The 17819-nt window shown below is 44.5% G+C and overlaps 1 protein-coding gene across 3 annotated transcripts in view; it reads left to right on the top strand.

Annotated features, from left to right (window-relative positions):
• Positions 1–1258: 1258 nt before the first annotated feature.
• The window catches only part of TP53BP2 (tumor protein p53 binding protein 2), a 52511-nt gene continuing 35950 nt past the window's right edge, over positions 1259–17819 (top strand). The window contains exon 1 of one of the 3 annotated variants that reach the window (XM_039568374.1): positions 1259–1479. In XM_039568374.1, coding sequence (XP_039424308.1) covers positions 1453–1479 — 27 coding nt within the window. In that variant the 5' untranslated portion in view covers positions 1259–1452. Of the gene's footprint in view, positions 1480–15057; positions 15203–15289; positions 15545–17819 lie in introns of those variants that run through there. The other 2 variants (XM_010393456.4, XM_019282378.3) reach the window with 2 other exon arrangements.

Below are 17819 nucleotides of genomic sequence, written 5' to 3'. Positions count from 1 at the left end.
GCCGCGGCCGGGCCGCCAGGGCTTACGGGGCGGGACCGTGACGTCACGGCGTTGCCGGGAGACATCGCTCTGTGTTCGCGAGGCGCCCAATGGGCGCCGGGGGAGGTGACGTCATGTCACCGGCGGCGCCTCCTCATTGGCCGGCCGTGGAGCGGGGGGAGGAGCGCGGAGAGCGGGGTTGGGGGGAGGGATGCGGGAGCGGCCCCGGGATCGGGACAAACACGTACCGGGGGACGCGGCCCGACGATTTTATCCCCGTCCCCCGCGCCTCATCAGTACTGTGTTTAACAGTGCTTGCTTGCCGCCTAGGAGATCCAGCGGGGAGGGGGGGCGGGCGGGGCGTTATCAATGTTCTAATGCTCTCAAAGTTTCTTTATTGCTTTAGAAAAAGATATGTTTGTATGCAAATTAGGTTCGTGTTTTGCTTTTCCTTCATCTGGGAACTTTTAATCCTCTCCGCTTTTATCCTGCCTAATTACTGCGAAGATTCTAATACGAGTAGGAAAAGCAGATGGAGCTGGTTTTCCTGCCGAGAGAGCCCCGTAACGGTGCTGATTAAATATACTTTTCTTCCAAGCCTTGCGTGAGCTTTTGAAGTGCTGCTAGCAAAGTGACTGGGTTTGAAATGGGTGTCTTGCACACTGGTCCAAGGAAGGCAGAACTATTCCCCTTCATCACTTAAGTGGGTGCAAAAGATTTCTGGGGATGTTTTCTGGACAGCCCAACTAAGACTTTGTCATCTCAATGAGGTCTGACTTGATCGACTCATCAGGTCCAACCAAAAATAACAAAAAAATAAAGCGTGCCTTGGGCAGGGATGCTCCATTGACTGCGGACACGAGGAGCTAAAAGGGATCTGTAGGACGGTCCGTCTGAGGCAGTGGGGACGGCAGGGGCTCGCAGCTCAGGCTAGGGGAGGCTCTGCTGTTGAAGGCTGACCTTGGCCAGCGGCTTCCCACCCGCGCTTTCCCGCTGCCGGTCCAGGGAAGACCGGGCTACGTGTGCCCCTGCCCTCCGTGGGGCCCCGAAACCAGCGCGTTTCGGAGCGGTGTGCAGGAGGAGGTGACCCGAGGGGACTCCCACGGATCTCCTAGTTTCACAGCCCCAGCTGAGGACCGAGCCCCTGGAGGTCCGACCGCCCTCGTGGAGCTCTGGGCCGGCACTCGCGGCGGGGGCAGGAGGCGGGCCGGCCCCTCCCGGGGGTGGGCGGCGGGCGGGGCGCGGCGGCTCCTCCTCGCCGGGCCGGGGTTAGTTTCGGAGCGGAGCCGGGGGTGGAGGCGGCGGTGGTGGGAGAGTGGTTGCTGGTGGGAACAAAGCGGAGGGCGGGCGGTGAGGCCGAGCCGAGCGCCTCCCGCAACACCGCAACAGGTCGTCCCGGCGGCAGCGCAGCCCCTCCGCCCCCCGGGCCGCCGCTCCCCGCTCCGGGCGGTGGGGCCGGCACCGGCCGTCCCCATGCGGTTCGGCTCCAAGATGATGCCGGTGAGTCCCGGGCGGCGGCGAGCGGAAAGTTGAAGCGGGGCAGCGGGAGGGAAAATAGATCCTGCGGACGTGGAGGGGGGCGGGAGGCGACCCTCCTTCCCTCCGGCATTCCCTGCCCGCCTTCCCCCACTCAGCCTGGTCTCCGCGGCCGCGCAGGGGCTTCCCCTCCCCCTCTCAGGTTTTCCTTTTCTTCCTCTTTCACGCCGGAATCAACTTGTTAGACGGGCCCGCTGGAGCCGAGCCAGGGCCGGGGGGGCCGCGGGGCCCCGGCAGCAGCGCGGGGTGGAGGGGAGCCCGCATCGCCCGGGGCTTTTCCTTCTCTCCCGGGGGATAAGGCTTCCCCGCCAGGGCTGCTCGCCCCGCTCCCGCGGGCTAAACGGGCACTTCGTCTAGATCCTGCTTTCTTCTGCCTAGGGTTTTTTTTTTTTTTTTTTTTTTTTTTAATGGTGCGAAGTTCTTAAAGTTGGTTTGAGCTGTGCTGCTTCTGGGGGATGGGGGTGGCTTTGTTTTGGAGCGCCCGGGCTCCCAGAGGAAGATGGTGTCCATGTTGTTTACGGTTCAGAGTGCTTAGGAGCTCTCGGGGCAGGTATTCCCGACCTCGGACGGGAGAGTTTCGGGAGCTGCTGGCGGCGGTGTGTGCTAAACCTGCCCGGCTCTCGGAGGTGTCTCTGTTCTAACGCTTTCAAAAGGCACGCGGAGCACCACCTTCTCTAAGGAGTTTTAACATGAATTTAAAAATTACACCGTTTTTGTCAGCTCAGGTTGGATGAAAGCAAAGCCCAGCAGCTTTTCCTTAGTTTTCCAGCACAGTATTTGTGGAAGTGGTGACGTAAAATACTTTCCTTTGAAAGTACACCTGCCACTAAATACCTGGGTTTACCAGCAGGGATGCCCCGTGAAGTCCATATTCTGTTGTTCTGAGAGACTGGAGTATGTACAGAAAATCCCGACAGGCTTAATACCTATTTAGTCCGAGTCGAAGGTGCTTTAAAGTGTCTCTCTGCCATCCTCCCCCGGGCGATGTGGCCTGTCTTACCGAGTAGCTTTGCACGCATAGGTGGTTCTCACAACAGCACTCTTGTATTAAAGATTATTTCCAGTTTAACTCTTCGAGGAACTGACTGAAGCAAGCAAAAAAAGGAACTGTACTGAAAGGTGAAACTGGGAATCCATACTGGAAGGATGTGGATGTATTAGGGAAGCTCATTTTGCTATAGGTGTGAGGTTCTTCCGCTGCAATTAGGAGGAAATAATGAGCGATAATTTGATCTCGGAGAACACTGGAGAAGGCTGGGTGATGATTGCTGTAGCTAATGAGGGAGGAACAGAAAGAATATGAGTCCAAGTAGATTAAATAGCCAATGTGTTATGCAACAGTGGTGTTGTCTGCCTATAAAAACTTAGAAAAACAAGCAGTAAATATAATAAGGTGTTAATTCAATCCATGTCAAAACTGATCTAGGTAAGCGCCCTCATGTATCAGTGAAATCTCCAGGAGATGCTGTTGCTGGTGAGTTCCTTGTCACTGAGTTCAAATAAAGGAGAAAACAAACAGGCGCAGTCTTATCCCATCAGCATTTGCAGGTGACAAGTTCCAGAGTATGCTTTGCCCCGGTGGCTCAGACTTCTCTTTGGCTGATGACTCAACTCATTAGTGATTCTTGTTTTTAACACGTAAATAAAGGGATGAATACAGCCTTTTCACATTGTGTTTGCTGCAAATAATGAAAGATTCGTGAGGGTTGAAGGTGGCTTAAGGTAATAAAAATGTAAATATTATGAGTATTAAAACTTTTAATTCAGCGTAAAAAGCTTTTCTCCAGATTTCCTTATTGTCTTTTAGTTAATAATAAAAAAAAAAATCTTATTTCTCTTTCCAGAAAAAAATTAGAGGTTTGAGGTGGGCAGAGAAGGAGGGTTTGAGAAAGAGGGAGCAGGATGTGAGGACTCTTTTATTTATTCAGTAATGAAGTGTTCATAGACTTCAGTATCTTTTTCTGCGTTGTTTTAATGAGAAGTAGTAGGCTGGCCCTAAACTCTCTACAAAATGTTTTGTTTCTTAAAGTTTAAGATGTCTCTTTCTTTTCCCCATCTGTATATAATTTTTAACTCTCAGCTTCAGGTCTGTCTCCTGTGCTCCAGAAGAGAGAGCGTGGGCAAAGGTTTAAACAACAGTTTGTTCCCCAGGTGGGAAATACAAGCAACGTGAGCCCAGCCAGGAATTCACCTCTGAGCAGCTGCCAGGGAAAAAGCTGGGAAATTGCTGTAGCAGCATAACTACTTGTGCTCTTGGGAGACTACCCTGAAATGGGAATGTTTTCCTTGTGGTAATGACAGATAGGAGCTAAACTGCTGCTGTAACCATATGTCAGGGCAATGTGATTGAGAGTCTGCACGAGGGTGTACTAAGAAGTAATTTGTGTGTAGCTGTACTGATGAAGGTAATAACAGGGTTAATGCTGGCAAGCTGTGTGAGGTTGTCTCACCTTTCATCTGTGAAGGCTTGTGGGAGTGTGACTGGTAATGTTAAGCAGTGAAAAGGAGCTGGAAACACTTTCTAAAATAGCATATTTTTCCACAGCATAATTGGTATCTCTCCTTTTATTTCACATTATTACCCTAAAAGGAGCATGTATTGAGAAATAATTAGGATCATTATGCATGCTGGATAAATGTTTGGGGTTTTTTCCTGTCAGAGAGTGGGATGTGGTAGATTGAGCTCCCCTTTAATACTCAGAAACTTTTTAGATCAAACCCCCTTGATCTCGATAAGGATTAATTTTTCAATTTGAATTATGTGCAGTGGTTACTGGGGATCTCCTGAAATCAGGATGGATCCAGACACACAGCTTTATTGTTAGGGAGTAACTTGGCAAACTGGAGAGCACTTTAATTCCTTAATAAGTTTTGCTTTCTATCATCAGAAATTACTGAAATGTCTGACACTGAAGTTCTTAATAACCATGTGTTCTTTTCTAATCAAGTTAAGCTTTCAAGTAGCCCTGCAACTTTGATACCACAAGGTGTAGTGCTTTCCTTCTAAAGTCTAACATCTTGTCCCAGGTGAGCTCTTGGAGTTGCCACATCCAGTAAGCACTTAAAGTACATATTTTCATTGCAGAATGCTCACTAGTTTGTGGATATGTGTATTTTTTATCTTAAAAAACCCGCCTACATTAAAAGCTGTTTTGCTTGTTCCATTAGGCAGTGATTGGAGCTGCCATACAGATTCTGATTCACTGAAATAGTCTAGTAGTAGCCTGTCTTTGGGAATTTTCTTAGGAAACACTTTTCTTGTTGTTCAACTGAAGAACTTTTAGCAGAAATGAATCTCTTGCACTTTGTAAGATGAGCAGCTGTAAGTTTATAAACAAACTGACCCCCAGCAGAGTTTATGAGAGCAGTAAGTGAACTGTAGGATCTCAGCCTTGTTTCCTGTGGTCTTTTAATTTTTTAAGCTCTGATCAGGTTTATCAGTCATTAACAGAGTTTTCCTTGTCCCTTTTTGTGGATTTCAGTGCATGAATGGGGTTTCAGACTATGAGCTCTTCAAACAATATACTGCTTATCTTCATCTGATTGGAGGATTTAGTTTATTAAGTGTTCTTTTAACTGAATATCCACTTAAGGTTAATAATTTAAAAGTTTTAATATTACATTCAAGCACTTTAATGTGGTACTCAGTGTTTAAGTATTCCGTCTAAAATGCTAAATAAAGCTTAGGTGATTGTTTTGCTGTGCTTTCTGATCTCTAAACTTCTCAAACCTCTTGCACTTCTCTTACAGACTCTGACCTGTCGTTATGCACAATAGAAAACACTGCCTTGAGGTTCCCAGAGTGCTCTTTTTCTTTTTCCCCTCCCTTCGCTTCATGTTGTTTTAACAAGATCTTTTTTTACTTTTTTTCTGTCCAGTGAATAATTGTTCCAGGAATAGTTTTAAATGCATTTAATGTCTCATATGTCTTTTTTAATACCAGAGCACTCTACCTGCAATGTGTGTTATGTTACACAGCAGTATGTTAAATATCTTTGTTTCTTTGTGTGGCTTATATCAGAAATGGGGGAAGGGCAATACTATGAATTCATAACAGATCAAGCTGTGGAGACCATGGGAATAGCTAATTATGCCTCTTCTAATCTATTGAACAGTTCAGGGTCTGAGTGCCTCATGGGGCTCTTGAATTTACAGCTTCGAGGGCTAATATGCAGTCATGAAGTTTGGGATGGATGGATAATTCATGGAATTTTGTTTTGTTTTCTCCTTCCTAGTGTTGTCAGATGGGATGTCTGCTTTTTTGGTGAGCAGATCTGCTTTGTGGGATTAATTTACGTGCAAGTCAGTTGGACTTTAAAAGAGGCAGGTATAAAGGTTATTTCCACAGAATAAACTAGTGGGATGGCAGTGTTCCTAACATTCCTTTCAAATTACTGATGAAGAAACAGTCTTGAAAGTGCTCCGTTTGTCTAGCCTCTGTCCTTGTTAGCAGCCTGCCTTGGGGACTCTCCTTTCTCTCCCACTGTGTGTGTTATGGAGCTTGTTTAATTACGTACGGCGCTGTGCCTCGCTGCCATACAGCCTCCCTGGAGAAGGAGTCGGGTAACCCTGAGAAGACTGGCTCAAGCTAATTCCTATAGCTTGGTGGCACAGCTGAAGGAGAACTTCTTCATTGTGCATGTGCCTGCTGATAACAAAGGAACACCCAGATCCTTTTAATCTGTGCGCTTTCATGGTCTTGTGAAATGTAAAAACTTACTCAGGGCTCTGGAAACTGGAGGATGCTCCTGAATAGGAGGTAACGAGCAGATAAAACTTCTCTTTGCTCTCAGTTTTATTATCTCGAGGCCTGGTTTCTCTCAGCTTAGTCACTTGTTAGTCAGGCAGAGTCTTTTTGATCTTCAGTTCCCAAACAGTCGGATGATACTTGTGAGTAAAGGTCACCAGAAGTCCTGGACATCATGTGAAGTGTACTTAATTATCTTAGTCACTACTGCTTAACTGGTTTAGAGGTTTCAGACTTTTCTGTGGAACATGAAAGATCTGAAGTGTTGTTTAAAACAGTGTTAGGTAACTTACTGTAGTTTGGGATAAATGTTCATGGAGAGGGAACAGTGAGTGAGTTTGGGACAGAACAGCAACTGTGACTGACGTGTTAAAGGGCACAAACTTGGCTTCTGCTTTTGCTGTTTGTGTTTAGTTAATTATTAATATTCAGGATCTTGCTGCTGCTGTTTAGAGTTAGTCATGCCTGTGTCCTCATTGGGGATTTCACCATAGGGATGGTGTTTATATGGATGTTGAACCCAGTGGTGTCTAAAGATGAACTCTTTGGTTTTTGTTTCTGTGGCATTAATAGCAAGAATTATTTTACTGGGCTGGTAATGTAGTTTCTGTACCGGTTTCTCCTGTGCTGCTGTGATGCTCCCAGGTCTTAATATGATACAAAGCTTTGGTAGATGGCTGTGTGCAGTGCCCACCTTTTACTGGGGTTTGTTTTAAAAAGAAGATTAGGGGAAGACTTTGTGTTTTAGTTGGGGGGTTTGGGTTTTTTAAAATCCTGTTCATATCTTTATTTCATCCTTCTGCGAAGTAAAGCTTAGACACTTTAAAATCAAGCTTCTGCTGCAGCTATCACTCATTCTATGTGGTTCTCTTGATAATAAAATTGATTCTTAAAAGACTTTATCTGCAGTGTATCTGGTTATAATACCCAAGCACATGTAAAAACATGGACATATTCCCACGCAATTGACAGGGAGATGACTTTAAAGGTTCTGCCATTATTATTTTGAGTTATTCCGTATCAAACATTTGATCTGTAAAATGCAAACTGCTATGGATCATAACACTGAATAAAGTGAGCAGAAGCTGCAGGAAGGTCAAGCCATTTGTTGGAGATCATGCAGAGAGTTCAGCCCGGATGTGGGGGACCTGTAGAGTCAAACCAACTGCTATATTGTGGTGCAGCTGGAATACGGGTCTGTCATATCCAATATCAGTATTTAAATGATTTGTAGGTTTAATCACAAAGGGGGAGAGAACTTTGGTGGTAATTCATTGTGTTCCATGCTTGAGAATAGGCCCCAAAAGAGATGCTTCTCCACAAATCCTTTACAAGTATATAAAATAAATATTCTTATTTCACTGTTTTGGTGCATCTTGGCTAAGAAGCAGCATGTGGGGTTTGTTTTGTTTTTTTTTGTTGAATAAGTAAGGAGATTTTCCTTGTCATTTGGTACTTCTATTTTGTGAAACCTAACTGCTTAAGGAGTAATTTAGATCTAATCTTAGATTACTAGTTTTCCTCTATTTCATTAGGGTGTTAAATCCCATTGTTTCTTTGAATTGAAAGCTAAGGGAGAGTCTCTGGAATTGGGTATTTTTCTTACCTTAATTTTCCTTCTGTCATTTAAAAGAGTAAAATCATTTTTTTAATCTTCTTCAGTGGGTTATTTTTTAATGCTGTAATTTTTACCCCATTTGAGCTCTGTTCTGTGCCAAACCACAGTAACTCCAGTGTAGCAGCAGCCTGTAAATGTGAGCAAGGAGCTGGAAGACTACACATAAGCCCTGCTGTAGAGCCTCTTTCTTGCCTTCTCAAGGTATGGAGGCTTGACCTTCTACAAAGTGCCTATCCCCTTCTTGAGTTTCAGTAGCCACAAGCCTCTTCAGCAAGACACAGGGATCTCACCTTCCTATTCCTTAGTTCTGCTGGACAAAACTGAAGTTGTGCAAATTGGCTGGGCTGGCAAATCATGTGAGTCTACAGGAGGGCTTTTACTCCCTGTAGCTGGGTCTCTCACTCAGCTGTTTCTGTCACACCTGTGCAGTTATAACTTGCTAATTTCCCTGTTGCCTGAGGGTGGTGGTTTGTCTAGTGCACTTTTCCCTCTTTTTTAAGAGTGTGCAAAGACTGTTTTTACTCTGCTCTCCATCATATGTATTTGCTGCCTTGAATGCAGAATCTTACTCAGATCAGTATCTGAACCATGCAGAGAAGTGATTATTATTAGCTCCTGCTTGGCTTCTCCAGGCAAGTGAAACCCTTTCTTTCTGTCTAAAGGATTGTGTTCCTAAAACCTATTAGAGCTTCTCTGGTCTCAGCTGTAGTACAACTGTGTCTCCCAACAAAATCAAGTGTTCAGGAGAAGCTGATGTAGCAGGCAATGACTGATTTCTGGCTGTCACAGAGGGAGGGAGCAAGCTGTCACTGAGTCGTGAAAGACAGAGTGCAAGGGACCAGGCAAAGTGAACCAGACGTGCCTGGAGAATGTGGGGAAGCTCTCCTGTGAAGTACCAAAGGTGGCAAAGGGACTCTGCCATGGGTCATGTCCAAGCCAGGTTCCTGACGAGCGTTGCTGTCCTGTCATGCTGCCATGGCGCCTCTTTATCAGCGACAGCCACGCTGCATCTTCCAGCCTTTTGAGAACACCTTCTACCACAAGGAAGGGTTAGTGCAGGGAAGCCATGGAAACAGCACTCTGTGCTTCTTGCCTCTGCACTGTTGTGCCTCTGCTGTTGCCTGTAGGTCTTGCCCATGAGGCCCTTCTGCAGAGTGATTTACCAGTGTTGCACAAAAACCATTGTTATTTAGGGTACTTCTCTTGCAAATAGTATTTAGCAGCGTTGGCTAAGAGAAGTAGTTTTCTACCTCCAGGGAAGCTGAATGAGCAGCCAAGTAGTACCAAGCTAAAAGGGACAACTTCTGAAGCTCTTGAAGCAAGAGGAACCTGGCATAATACGCATGTTATTTGTTTAAACTCTGCTCTGTTTAATTCATTTAAAATAGGTGTGACATCACCTAAGCAACCACCATTCTGTACAACACTGTTGTTCACTGTCATGACTTTGGTGACAACTTGTAAAGCCAAAAGTCACTCAGCAAGCTCTGCTGCCTTGCCCTGCTCAACTGTTCTCCTCTCACTTCTCAGCTGGTGTGTCTGCAGAGAGCCTGGTATTGCCTGGAACGAGCAGTGGGGAGTGAGCAGCACTTAAAAAAAACCTGTCAGACAGTGATCAGCTCTACAATCTGCCAGCCTTCTGCAGCGTCTGGTAGAATGCCTGAATGTTTGTGATACAAGTTAAAGTGTGTAGAGCTCCACATCACAGGAGCAAAGGTTGGATCAAGCTGGGTGCTTGGGCTAATGGGCTGACTGAAGGGGCAGGATTTCTCCTTCCCAGTTCTGCTGTAGTTTTACACATTCCATTAATACGCTGTGGTCAGCTAAGAACATCTGGCCATCCATCACTTCGAGTGTTGGACTAGCCCCATTGATCCCTTTTAACCTGCAAAGTAACAAAAGAGATCCATCTGTTTTGTTGCAAATGCTCAATGTGTCCTCTGTGCCAACTGAGTGGGTGCTGCTTTAGTTACTAATGACTTCCTGTGTGTTTGCAGCCCAAAAGTGGTAGGACAAAACCCCTCCTTTGTGGCTTTGAATAATAATATCAGCTGTTGTCAAATAGGTGTGATCACCAAGCCCAGGCATTTCATGCTGGCAGTCTTTGGCATGGCTGGTGGCTGTGTTGATTGCCTGCAGTGCTGTGTGTCCTGGCAGTCACCTGGATGTGACAGATGAAGGTCATTCCATGCAACAGGAGTGTGTACCCACCCAGAGCTGGTGGTGAATTGGGAAGAGCTGCCCTTCTGCAAAGGTGTGGTGTGACACTACACCTAATTAATTTAATAGTAGGATGCTGCTCAAATGGATGGTCTTGTTCCTTGGGTTTCTATCCACACCCAAAGCCACGTGTCTTTTGTCACTTCCCCTTGAATTTAGGAAGGATTTGAGTGATGGTTTGTAGGAAATGCTGCCTGCACTAAAGGCAAAAAGGAACTAAAAGACTTACATGGTGGAAGTGATTTGCCATGTGGCTGTGCAATCAGAAATAACAGCTGGATTTGGGAAGATCATGGTGTGCCTCAACTCACCATTTAGGTTGGCTGAGTTGGAGCAGTCAGATGATACCTTATCCTCTTTCTACACTCCCTTGAGAGCTGGTAATACAGGGGAATTTCTCCACCATCTTTGTGTATTCTCATGCACTGCGAGGATTAAGTTGGACTAACAAAAACGTAGAATTTACTCTGGTGGTATTTAGAAGGTGTAATAAAGGAAGCCTCTACCTTGTAACAGCAAATAAGTAGGAAGGCAGAGGGACCTTTGAAAGCAGTAAACAGGCATGCTGTTGTGCTGTGTGGTCTGAAATTCCCAGTTTGGGTTGGTTTGGTTTGGTTTTTGCTTGTCCTGAAGGTAGATGGCTGAATAGCACGTTCTGGAATTGCAGCACAAAGGAGATGTCAACCCAGCCTGTGGTGTGCTAATGTGCCTCTGAATCTCCCATTGTAGTAATGTCTTTTAGGGTACCAGACTGGTCAGCCTGCCTCACACAACAGCCCAGTGTGTCCTATGACTTTCCCACACTGGAATTAACCTGTGTGGTTAAACATGTCATTGTTTCAGACGCCAGAAATGGTGTGTCCTCTGACCTACCTGTGTGTGTCATGAGTGTTTTGGTTTGGACATTGATCTGTTTTATGGAGGTAGGACACAGGTTTTGACAGCTGTTTTCCTAGAGGAGTGACTAATACAATGTATTTTCAAAAGTGCTTGGCACAGAGCTCTGTGAAGTTGCTGGGTTTGGAGTAGATGAGTGTTCTGTGCTTCATTTTTTAATGACTTGCTACATGATTTGTTTTGTGTTGCTGTTATACCACAACTGTTTTAGATACATTGACTCAAAAAAAGAAATTCCTCTCTTCTGCTTCCATACCCTGCCTCCCTCATGGGTGCTCCCACCAGCCCAGCCTCCTGGTATCAGTAAATAGAATTTAAGTCATAAACGTGCTTGATGTATGGGTAGGCACTTGCTGTATGATAAATGTGGCTTTGCCATGCGTATTCTGGTGGGCTGAGGTGGAGTTGCTTCCTGGTGTGAAAGTCGATCGTCTTTTTATTGGTGAGATTATTACGCATTGGCTGGAAAAGCAGAAAAGGAGTGTTTTTAAACCCAGAAAGAATTGGTGTCTTAGGCAGTGGGAGGTGTGGTGTGGGTGGGACAGGTGCCAGATACTGTGATAGCCTGTGTTGTTTAGGTGTAGGTGGTGTTAAATACGCTTTCATCCCTGATGCACATCTATTTTTGCTTTTCTCCAGAATGAGTCTTGTGTTGTACAAAATCTTTTTCTATTACCAGGAAAAATTCTGGGTTTTCTTTTCATTGCGAGAAAGTACCTGCATTTTAAGGGACTATATTGAGATGTGTAATTCTCTCAAGTCCCAACAGGGAACACTTAATGTGGCCCTTGTTTGGCCTCTGGCTGTGTATGAGACTGAGAGAACCATGTTCCCAGTGGGAGGGATGCAAAGCTCTAGAGCAGCAAGAGCAGCTTACTTTCTTTTTTATTTTCCTTTATGTAGTTATTACTACTTTTTTTTTCTTGTACAAGGACTTCCTCTGGGTTTGACGCAAGTACAGAAAACTGAGATGATTCAGGCTTAAGCTTGAGTTCATAACCCCACTCGTTATGCTCGGATGTTGCCTTGGCTTTAGGCTCATTAGGAACAGCCTGTGTCGTGACACTGAAGAATGGGAGGAGCAACTGGAACCCCCTGTGATTAGGTTGTATGAGTTGGACTGTTCCTCTTTCCCGTAGTAGGTATCTCTTGTAAGAATTACATGGTATAATTTTTTTATCTGCCTGAAAATTACATTAATTTTGTTCTCCTTGTGTATGAAATGTTTATAACTTGGTGCTGAATGCAGAAGATGAGGCAGAGTCTGCCTGAAGGGGCAAGCCTCCCAACATCCAGTTCTCCTTTGCTGGCTCCAGGTGGAGGAGGAGCAAGCTGCAAGTAGGACACCAACAGTACAAGCCCAAACACCATGTGTAGGCTTGCTTTTCTGACAGTCAGCTTGCAGGAGTTTATGGTAAAGTGTCCAATAGTGCAAAAGCAGTCTGCAGGGGGCCATGAGGAAGGATCTGGGGAGAAAGGGAAAGAGTATTTTGGGGTGGAAGGGAATATGTTGTAGGAGAGGAGCTACACAGATGGCAGTGGTAAGGGATCTGTGAACATGCTGCTGTGTGGTGTAATATGAAGAATATATTCAGGGTTTGTTTACTCTGAATTTCTGCAGTTGTTTAACTACATTGATGCAAATCCAAGTGTGGATTCAGGTCTGAGCAGAACGAGCTATAGATGATGTGTTGGCAAATGTGGGTGCTCAGTAAAAGGCGGTGGTTTCCTACACGTTACTGAAAGCAATGTATTTTATATATCTTACAGGCTGGTTTGTTTGGTTTTTATTCTTGTATTGGGTTTGTTTGGCCAGGTTTTGGGCAGGGGGAGGGTGCTATACAGGTAGCTTCTGTAAGAAACTGCCAGAAGCTTCCTCCACATCCAGCAGAGCCAATTCCAGCTGACTCCAAGATGGACTTGCCGCTGGCCAAGGCTGGACCAGTCAGAAATGGTGGCAGCACCTCTGGGATAACATGTTTAGGAAGAAGAAAAGAAAAAGGTACTGTGCAGATGTAATTATGGCTGGAGAAGAGCAGAGTGAGAATATGTGAGAGGAACAGTGCTGCAAACACCAAGGTCAGTGCAGAAGGAGGGAAAGGAGGTGCTCCAGGCAGTGGAAGTGAGGTTCTCAGGCAGCCTGTGATGAAGACTGTGGGGAGGCAACTGTGCCCCTGCAGCTCTTGGAGGTCCATGGGGATGCAGAGATCCACCTGCAGTCCCTGGAGGAGACCCACACTGGAGCAGGGGGTGCCTGAGAGGCTGAGGCTCTGAACCCGTGGGAGGCCCATGCTGGAACAGGCTCCTGGAAGGTACCTGCAGACCTGTGGAGAGAGGAGCCCATGCAGGCTTCCTAGGAGGAGCTGTATCCCTGTGGGGACCCACGCTGGAGCAGGCTGTGCATGAAGCACCGCACCCTGCGGAAGGATGACCTACAGTGCAGCAGTCTGTGGAGAACTGTTGCCCCTGGGGTGGACTCATACTGGAGAAGTTCATGGAGATCTGTATCCTGTGGGAGGGGCCCACGCTGGAACAGGGGAAGGACTCCTCTCCCTGAGCAGCAGCAGGAACAACATGTGATGAGCTGACAATCCCCATTCCCATCTCCCTGCACCACTGCGGGGGAAGAGCTAGAGCTGGAAGGGTGGGGGAAGGGTCTTACTGTACTTCTCATCATCCTGCTGTGGTTTTTTTAGTCGTAAATCCAATTAATATCTCTAATTTGAGTCCGTTTTGCCTGTGACATTATTTGGGGAGTGATCTCTGGCTTTTTATCTCAACATATGAATCCTTCATTGTATTTTGTCTCCCCCATCCAGTTGCAGAGGGGAGTGATAGGCTTTGGTGGATCACTGGCATCCAGCCAGGGTCAACCCACTACAAACTTTAAGATCTTTTTTTTTCCTACTAAATGCTGATGTTGCAATAGATACTTGCAGTGCAAAAGTATAGGTGGCTTTAAAAACCACCTTTGTTTGAGATTTTCTTGCCTTGTGTGATATGTGGTAGCTCAGCCAAGGAGCGGGGAGTTATGTTGCTCCTGTGCTGAGTGTTCATCCAAAATAGTGAGCTTTATTTGCATAGACCTTTCTGGTGTCTGGCTTGTGGGAGGACTTCTGCTTTCTTGTGTATGAAAATGCCTGAAGAAAAATGTCAAGTTGGAAAACGTAGCTTGGGTTCAAAGTAAAAGTCTTTGTTCGGAAAGCTCTCTTAAAGACTGTGCATAATGCTCTGCTGAAAGAAGGGGGAACATGGGTCAGGAATTCTGTGTTTGCCGGTCCTGAGCTATGCCTGATAGACTTCACAAAATCAAAATTGCTAATCTAGGATAATGATCTTCTACAAGATTTGGCAGGAAGATTGTAATTGCATATTCCTTGTTATTAAATCTGAACTGCAGTGCTGAGTTCTGTTGTTGAGGTTGCAGTCCATGAAGTAGAATGAGAGCAAACCTCCATCCATTAATTTCAGACAGTCACAATACTTGGCTAGAACTCAGGCTGCTTCCCTTGCAGCTCTTCAGATTCCCATCATGATGATGATTCAGATGCCTGATAGTGAGATGTAATGTGGCAGTTGTGCTGTAGCCTTTGCCCAGATGAACTAGCATATACTATAAGCAGATGGCTTTCTTTCTGTTCTCCCTACAGTAAGGATAAGACGGAGGAAAAAAAAGGAGGGGGGAATCTTCCTCTTTGCTGCTTTCAGCTCATTTTCCCCATCCCCTCCTCAACGTGCATTTAGATGTACATTGTATTTTAAGTTCTGGAAAAAATTGACATTTTTACTAAAGATAAAGTACAAATGCATGACAAACTTATCGTTAAAATAATCTGTACAAGTAGAAACTACTGTGCTATTGAGAGTAAAGGCTCAGTCTTGTTTTCTGCTGTGATACAATTGAAAGGGAAAAGGGCTGTGCTTTATACAGACTGGGAATAATCTGAACAATTCCATGGTGCTTCCTACTGTACTCCACCTACCTTGCATCATAACTTCCTTTCTCATATTTATGGCCCAAAGCCAGTGCAAAATAAGCTGAGTAGTGTGTGCGGAGGGTGAGATGGCAAGAGCTGAGCTCCATGCGTTTGGGTGTGGCTGGAGGCAAATACTAAACTTTACTCTGCATTTCTGTTGAACCTTTATTGAGCAGTGGAATATGAAAAGGATCAAGGATAGCAGTCATCCTGTGTGCCTGTCTTCTAGTAAGTCTATTATTATCTTTTGCTTACCTTAATCTTTTGCTTACCTTAATCTTTAGGCACAATAAGTGAGGATGTTGCCTGCTGAAGGACTGTTTTCAGGTTCTGGGGAACTTCATGCAGAAGAATCACTGAATTACTCTATTGTTGTGGTACACTTTGCACTGAATGGAGAGCTGTAACTGTGCACCAGCTCTGACTGCTGCTTATCAGAACGGGAAAATGTGCTGTTGTGCAGGCTGTCTTCTGTTGTTTAGAAAGTTGCATCAAGTCAGCAAAAATATGTTTTAGCTACTGATTTCTTTGTAGCCATCTGGAAAGGTGCAGCATCATTGTTCCTACTAGGTAAGATGCAAGACTTAAATTTAACTCTTTGTATGGAGGGGTTTTGTATTTATTAGGGAAGACTTAGTAGTAGTTTAAACTGTGGGTGAAAACAGTTATTTGTCATTTCTGTCACCTGTACTTGAAGTGTGATAGTTAATCTATTAATTCTAATATTTCTATGCTGCTAGTTTTTCAGTTAACTGAAACTAGCTTCTAAGATGACTTTTTAGTTCAGGATGTAAATTCATAGAAACTGTTTAGGTTTGAAAAGATGTAAAGAGCGACTTTCAATGCCTCCTTAAAAATGAGAGCTAAGAAAATTTGTTATACAAGCTAAGACCATTACTTAGCTGTGTTATGCAAATATAAAAACCTTCAACACAGGTAATGAGTGCTTGAAGGGATTAGGTTTCAGTCTAAAATGCAGCTAATACAGAATGTGGTACAGAATTATGTTACTAGCTCTAATGCAAGGCAGCAAAATGAATCATGTTTTCCAGAGGCAGTGTGCTTGTTTGGCTGTCAAATATAATGGGATTGTCTCTGGTTTTGCCTTCTTGTATGCCTCAGTTTCCCTGCCTGTAAAATAGGAAACTGCTTGCTTGTGTCATGATTTCCTGGTCATAAAGGGCTTTGAAGCTGAAGAATACTGTGTGAATAGATGCCGTGGTTTGTATTGTATAGTGCCTGCTGTGCAGGAAGCCTCCATAAAGTTAGGAATTCAGACAATAGTGAAAACCAGGGTTAAGTTGTTTTTCTTAAAATATATTCTCTTCTTGATTATATTTTATAAGAGACTGAGTTTTGCTGGTTGTTGTCCATTGCTGACATTTTATGATCTGAATTAGATTCTTCCCTAGAAGTGTGGGGAGGGGGAAAATGTGTCTCTTTTAGCTCAGGTAGTTTCAGGAATTAAGTGTATTTTAATTTACATCATGCCCCTTACCATAGTGTTCTTCTGAATATTTGAATCCTGAATACTTGAATGCAATTAGTGTATTAGTTAGAAAGTGTCCGATTTAACACCCTTTTAATACCTGAGATGTGTGACATCAGCTTTATAATAACTAAGGAGTAAGAGAAGTCTGATCCTTGCAGAAGCACCATCAAAGCTGAAAAATAAATTGCATTTCTATTTTCCCCCCATTAATCAATAATTGAGGCCTTCTGATCTAAGGAGAAGAGTGATACAAGGCCTTTGATATGAAATGATATCTTACTGGATGGATATCAATTATGAGGCGTGTGTTTGCTCAGGTTAGCGCTCCAAATGTGTTTGGAAGCTATTTCTTGTGGATTTGGCATGCTTTTGGTTTTTAAAATTTTGTTTTTAGTTTTTGTTTTGTATGGCAACAAAGCAGGACCCAAAACATAGTGTGGTTATAGCCTAGCACTTTAGTAGGGCTAGCCATTCTTAAATATTTTACTTTCAGTTGACAATGTATTTGCAGATGTTGAGCCCTGTTATATTTAATATTGGTATAATTGTATGAAATGATCCCATTGATGAGCTCAGCAATGAGTGGGTCAGATCTGCAGGCAAATGTAAGGCTGTTTGGGATGATGTGCAGAAGAGAGATGGAGGATTATAAAATGGCCTGTGATTTGCTTTAATTGATGACTTCCTGTTTGGTTGCTTTTCTTACTGTGTTCCCTTCCTGTTCCTGGGTGTGTTACAATCCCAACTTAGTGGCTGTAGTTGGAGTTCATTCATAAATAATAGGAGTTGAAACAAGATGATGTATTTCATGCTGGGAGGACTCAAAGTTGTATTTCACACCAATTTGGATTTATTTATTTTTCTGTCATAAGTGGCAGGCTTTTTGGAGACACGAAGTCCTTTATGTTCAGTACTCTGCTTTGCCATCCAGTTGTTTGTAAGTCAAACAGTGCAGTCATTCCTTGCAAAAACTCTCCCTTGCTTTAGCTCGTGTGACCTTGGTCTTCTCTCTGATGTCCTTGGTGCAGCCGATCGAACTGCCTCATTTGGTGGCTCCATAACTGCAAACTTCTATTTTCTAAGCTGGAGCAGAGTCAGCTGAAATCTCCGATGTGATTTTAAAAGGAACTGCTTCAGTAGCTACACAACACCCCTGTTTTCTCCCAAGTATGCCAAAGTACTGCAGTGCTTTTATATTTTAAAGCTTTTCAGTACCTTTAAGTGAGCATGTCTCTGGGCTGGGAAAAGGAAGGGAAATCTTTTAGTTTAGACCTTACTTAGGGATCTGAGTCCTGTTCAGAAAATGCTTGGTCTGTATGCTGGGCATTCCTAAAACTCAATCTTTGAAAGTCT

Source organism: Corvus cornix, chromosome 3 (assembly GCF_000738735.6).
Source record: "Corvus cornix cornix isolate S_Up_H32 chromosome 3, ASM73873v5, whole genome shotgun sequence".
NCBI classification, from domain to species: Eukaryota; Metazoa; Chordata; class Aves; order Passeriformes; family Corvidae; genus Corvus; species Corvus cornix.
This window is presented reverse-complemented; position numbering and strand designations above follow the sequence as displayed.